The sequence below is a fragment of the Pantherophis guttatus genome, chromosome 10, assembly GCF_059756535.1.
Source record: "Pantherophis guttatus breed Tessera chromosome 10, ASM5975653v1, whole genome shotgun sequence".
Lineage (NCBI taxonomy): Eukaryota > Metazoa > Chordata > Lepidosauria > Squamata > Colubridae > Pantherophis > Pantherophis guttatus.
The window spans coordinates 18,319,753-18,325,752 of record NC_142072.1 but is presented as its reverse complement, the minus strand read 5'-3'; the positions used below and the strand labels follow the sequence as shown (position 1 = coordinate 18,325,752).

Below are 6,000 nucleotides of genomic sequence, written 5' to 3'. Positions count from 1 at the left end.
CTGAGTCTCCGGAGAGGGGCGGCATATAAATCTAATTTTTTATTATTATTATTATTATTATTATTATTATTATTATTATTATTATTATTATTATTATTATTATTATTATTATTAAATTAAAAATATTATTATTATTTATTAACAATAATAATTTATTATTATTAAATTAAAAAATTATTATTATTATTATTATTTATTATATTAATAATATTAATATTAATATTAATAATAATAATAATAATAATAATAATAATAATAATAATAATAATAATAATAATTTATTCTGGGAGTTGAGGTCCTCCAGGCTTATAGTTGCCAAGGTTGGAGAGCCCTGCCATAGACAACCGTGTGAGGCGAACCATTCCGAGCGAAGCCGGTGCCACCTGGCCCTGCCAACCAAGGGATCCTCCTCAGTAACCACCACCTTGTTCTGTCCGGGAAGGTCGGAGGAAAGATCGGAGGAAGCTAATCCGTCCCCGGCGCACGGTGCGCTCAAGGCCCCCAGCACTGGAGCTGATGACCCTGCCCGCCTTGGCTGGAAGCTGCTTCCTGCTGGCGCCGCCGCCGCCAAGCGCAAGGCCGGCTGCCTCCCGCCGCCTGGCACCGACTGACCGACCGACCGACCGATCGACCGGCCGGCCGGCGGCTCTGAGCTGTAGGTCGGACCGGGTTTTTTTTGTTTTTTTTCTCTTCTCTTCAACGCGACGGAGCCTCCCGCCAGCCTCTCTGTGGGCGAAGGAGGAGCGAAGGCGGGGCGGTCCCGGAGCGCGCAGAAGGGGGGAAGAAAAGAAAAGAAAAGAAAAGAAAGTTTTGCCCAGAGTTTATGCAGTGGCGAAGGAGCGGGCCGGGCATCTTGGAGGATGGACGCTCTCAAATCCGCCGGCAGAGCCATCATCCGCAGCCCCAGCATCGCCAAGCAGAGCTGGGCCAGCGGCCGCCACAAAAGTAAGCCTCCGCCGGCGGGAGCCACGGACAGAGGAGCCTCCCCGGCTCAGCTCGGGGCCTTCCTTCCCCGGCTCAGGGGGGGGGGGCTCCGCATCGCCGGCTATGGGGATGAGGGGGAGGGAATCCCAAGCCTTTTTTTCTCTCTACAGGGGAAGCCGGGACGATGACGGGAGAAAGTGGGAGGGGGGCGGGTAAGAGGAGGAAGGGGATTCCCCCCCACCCACCCTTGGATGGATGGGCACGCGGGATGGGAATCCCAGCGAAAGCGGAGCCCTTGTTGCTGAGGAGGCGCCGCGCGCCCGGCGAGCGAGTAACTTTGTGTCAGCCAACTTTTTTCTTGCCAAGGAGCCGGCGGCCGCTTTTTCCCAGCCTCTTGACTGCCCGGTGTCCCGATCGGAAAAGCGCCCAGCCAGCCCGACGCGGGTAGCGGTTTTTTTTAAGCGCTTTCCGATTAAAAAGAGAGAGGGGGGGTGGTTTTCCAATGTTTCTCAACCTTTTTGCCGCTTTTAAGAGGCGCGGACTTCGACTCCCAGAATTCCTTCCGTGGGGTGGTGAGGGGGGGGGAATTCTGGGAGTTGAAGTCCACCCATCTTCAAGCTTCCAAGGTTGAGAAACACTTGTCTTAGCTTAAGTCAGAGGTCTTCAGACTTGGTAGATTTGAAGACTTGTGGACTTCGACTCCCAGAATTCCTTCCGTGGGGTGGGGAGGGGGGAATTCTGGGAGTTGAAAGTCCGCGCGCCTTAAAAGTCGCTAAAGTGGTGGGAATATTGGTTTATTATCGTTCTCTTAACTCAGAGGTCTTCAAATTTGGCAACTTGAAGACTTGTGGACTTCAACTCCCAGAATTCTCCACAAGTCTTCAAGCTACCAAGTTTGAAGACCTCTGAGTTAACTTGTCCCCCCCACCCCCGCCGCTCTTCCTCCTCATGCGTTTTGGACTACCGGTCCCAGAATTCCTAGCAAGGGATTGTCCCGGCGGGTTATGCTGGGACTCGTAGTCCGAACGTGATCTATGGAGGGGCAGCGGGTCTCCTTTTCACGGGTGTCGTTGCTGTGGGGCGCGCCGTTCTTTCGATCTTGAAAAGTCTTTAAAAGGGTCATTCAGCTGAAAAGTCGTAAGCATGCAAAAAACAAAACAAAAAACGGAAGTGTCAAACAACACTTGCCTCCCCGGTACACCAGCCTCCCTCTCCATTTGCAACCGGCATAATTGCCTATTGCGTGAGCGAGGTTGCTGTAATTTCTGTTGTTTGCTGTGTTAAAATTTCTACTGTAGGAGTTTTAAAGCGGGGGGTTTATCCTTTTTTTTTTTTGCACTCTGATTGATAGGAGTGTATACAAATATTAAGTGTTTCTTGCCACGCTGATTTCTCTGATTGCGTTTTGTCTCTGTGGGTTGCACAGGAAATATAATAATAATAATAACTTTATTGTCATTGTATGCGTCTACACAGTATACCCATACAACGAAATTCACTTAGCACCCAAAGACACATAATCCCCAAACACACCCCCACCCACCACAAATTCCCCACCCCTCAACCACCCAAACATCCACACAACGGACCAAGTAATGCTGTCCAACTGCTCACTATAGGTGGCCCTTTAGTTCATTGAAGACGTGGCTCTTCCGCCAATTAAACTGATCCGTTTGGGGGTACACTGGTATAATTTTAAATCATTTTTTAATTGGGTTACTGATTTTAATTTGGTATTGTATTGTGATTTGTATTGAAGTTGTCATTTTGTAAGCTGCCTTGAGTCCCTAGGGAGAAAGGCGGCATATAAATCGCAATAAATAAATAAAATAAATAAATAAATTGTTGAGTGCAATTATAGCTCTGGGATAAAAACTATTCAGAAAACGTGAGTTTTAATTGTTCGGTATCTTCTGCCAGAAGGCAACAGTCCAAAAAGATTGGAAGTAGGATGGGAAGAGTCTCTGAGAATGTTTTGCAACTTCCTCTAATAGCGAGATTTGAAGAATGTTGTCCAGGGCTGGTAGTTGGAGCCCGATGATATTCTGAGCAGTTTTAATGTAAAAAAGCTGTAGAGCTTTTTTGTCCGCTACAGAGCTGCTCCCATACCATGCAAGAATGCCCTATGTCGGGACACTCTCAATGGTGCTGCGATAGTAGAACAGAATATAAACGATGCTTTAAAGGTGAGCGATTCAAAGCCTTCTTTAGCCAGGGTGAGATTAAGCCACCATTAATCCCCTAACAGGTTAGGAATTCTACACAGTCCTTACCTGGAATCTTCCAGATTTACTCTATTTTTAACTTCCAGAACTTTGGGAATTTGGGCTCTTGACATCCAAAGCATAGGCTCCCAAATTCCCAGTTGAAAAATAAAAAAAATTCCATGAAAAGTGATCCACGTGAGTGAGCGTTTGATGTTATGAAATCAGACAGAACTTCATTATCTCACAGTACCTGTTATTCCTGGTTAGCAAATTGAGGTTAGCCGTTCATGGGATCCAGCTGACGGTTGGGTGGATGGAACAGCAACAGATATTTCTGTATTGGATTTAAATGCCACTCCAGTCAGAAGTGAATCTTAAATGGCTTACATGCTTCCAAACAGTGATAGGATTAAAAACAAAACGCAGCAGGAAATGTGCATTATCCAGACACCCAGGAACAACCATAACAGATAAATGTTCATTCTCCTTGTTGGATCAAATGTAACCTTGGAAGATCCACTGAAGCAATCGGGATCTGCCTTAATTGCTTTCCCAAAAATTAACAGTGATGGTCTAACCTGGGTCTGGGGAAGATACTGCTCTAGAGAAGGGGATATTTATGTTATTTGTCTGTGGGTTCTTATTATGGGCCTTGCCCTGACTTCCAATGATTGGGCTGATAAATAAAGACAATGAAATAAGCAGATGGGAATCCAGACAGCTGTGATCTTCATTCAACTGAATAGATCTAGTTTGAAAAGAACAGGCTCCGCTGATCAGAATGATGTAATTTGGACTCTTCTATTTATAAAACTATCCAGTGTTGTCCTTCTTTTGATGTATGACATATAGTCATATATCATCTTAATATCTAACAAGAGGCGACTTCTTTGTGACTCTTGAGGATGCAAAGAACAATGGACCATTACTCCAAAAATGTCCTGCAAATCTGAAGGGGTTATGAGCTAATGATGCAATTTATGTCTTTTGTGTTGTGAAAATGGATGGAAATACCATGAATTGTCCAGATTTCTTTTGGGGGGAGAGAATACGAATGTTGTTGATTAAAAGACAAAAAGAAGTATGAAATATTTGTCTAACACAGGGCTCTCCAAACTTAACAAATTTAAGGCTTGTAGACTTCAACTCCCAGAATTCCTCAGCCAGGAATTCTGGGAGCTAAAAGTTCACAAGTTTTAAAATTGCCAAGTTTGGAGACCCCTGGTCTATAGCAGTGTTTCTCAACCTTGGCAACTTGAAGATGAATAGACTTCAACTCCCAGAATTCCCCACAGCATAATTCCATAGCTGGTTGGGGAATTCTGGAAGTTGAAGTCCATTCATCTTCAAGTTGCCAAGGTTGAGAAACATTGGTCTATAGTATTCAGAGTCCTCTAATGGTTTGCTAACTGTTAGCGTATTTTTTTAAAGTTCATTTCTTTTAGTCATGGGATGCATTTATCACCTAAATATTAGGACACAAATTTCAAACAATAACATGTAAGTAAGATAATGTAGTGGACATTAATAAAACCATTTGGGCACCAGTGAGTCCATCCTGATTACATTGTAAAATCCTTCTGAAAAAGCAAGCATTTTTGAAAGCCATGACAGTGGGAACCACTGTGCCTGGGGAGAGGGGGCAGACTATTTGAAAGGACAGATGCCCCCATAGAGAGCATTGGACATCAAGTTTCCTCCCATCACATCCCTCAGGTCAGTGGTGAAATCCAAATTTGTTTACTATCGGTTCTGTGGGCATGGCTTGGTGGGCATGGTGTGGCTTGGTGGGCGTGACACGGGAAGGATACTGCAAAATCTACATTCCCACCCCACTCTGGGGCCAGCCAGAAGTGGTATTTGCTGATTCTCCGAACTACTCAAAATTTCCGCTACTGGTTCTCCAGAATCTGTCAGAACCTGCTGGATTTCACCCCTGCCTCAGGTGGTGTTGTGGTCCGCCAGCAGCCTGCGGAGCTGGCAGTGGAGTTGGACAGCAATGAGGCTGAGGAAGAACATGGGCCAGTCCTGAAGGCTGGGGAAGACCCGGATGAGGGCTCTGCATCGGAGGCAGAGATGGGGCCAGGGCCATCGGGGAGTGATGTGCAGACTTCGGAGCCTCCAGAGGCTGATAGTAGAGAGGCAGAGGAACAGGAGGAGCCTGTTCCTAGTGCACGCATGAGAAGAGCTGCCAGAAGGCAGGAGCAGATAAAGCAGAGAGGATGACTTGGGAATAGGCCCAAGAGATGATTGGCCCCTCTCATAAGGCTTAAAAGACCAGCAATGGCTCTTGGCCTCTTTGTCGGAAAACAACCGTTGAGAGAATTGCTTCTTGTTTGGATGTATTCATTTCTTGTCGGTGTCTTCTGCTTCTGAACTTTTGCCTAGAGAACCCTTTGGCAGTTTGCCTAATTATACCAAGGTCAGTGATAAACTGTGGAATGATGTTTTGAAGAATTTGCTTTAATTTAATTTGGACTACGCTGAGAATGAGTTAATTCTCAGCTGTTCTAATAAAGTCTGTTTGTTTTCGAACTGTTTGCATTTAATACTAACTACTTGGGCCTGGGTCACAACAGGTGTTCCCTTTGCATACCAGATGATGATTCAAGGCTTTGTCTCTTTCTTAGTCTCAGCTTTTTCACATCTCATATCCTCCCCCTCCCAGCAGCCAGATACATTGATTCAGACGGATAACAACCACCTTTGGAAAAGTTAACTTTTTTTTCTGAATAAACTGTTTCCTAAAACCTCAAACTAGGAATCACCCTTCCCACCCATCCTTCCATATCTTGTTTTTCTTTTAAAACTTAGCAAGTTATTATTAAATTTAAGTGAGTAACTCTACTGCTGTGTGTCATGTAAACAC

The 6,000-nt window shown here is 45.0% G+C and overlaps 1 protein-coding gene across 3 annotated transcripts in view; it reads left to right on the top strand.

The window, feature by feature from the left end:
• Positions 1-551: 551 nt before the first annotated feature.
• Positions 552-6,000, top strand: part of LDLRAP1 (low density lipoprotein receptor adaptor protein 1) — a 129,658-nt gene continuing 124,209 nt past the window's right edge. The window contains exon 1 of one of the 3 annotated variants that reach the window (XM_034413504.3): positions 552-945. In XM_034413504.3, the coding sequence (XP_034269395.2) occupies positions 861-945 (85 nt within the window). In that variant the 5' untranslated portion in view covers positions 552-860. The remainder of the gene's footprint in view (positions 946-6,000) is intronic. The other 2 variants (XM_034413505.3, XR_015729450.1) reach the window with 2 other exon arrangements.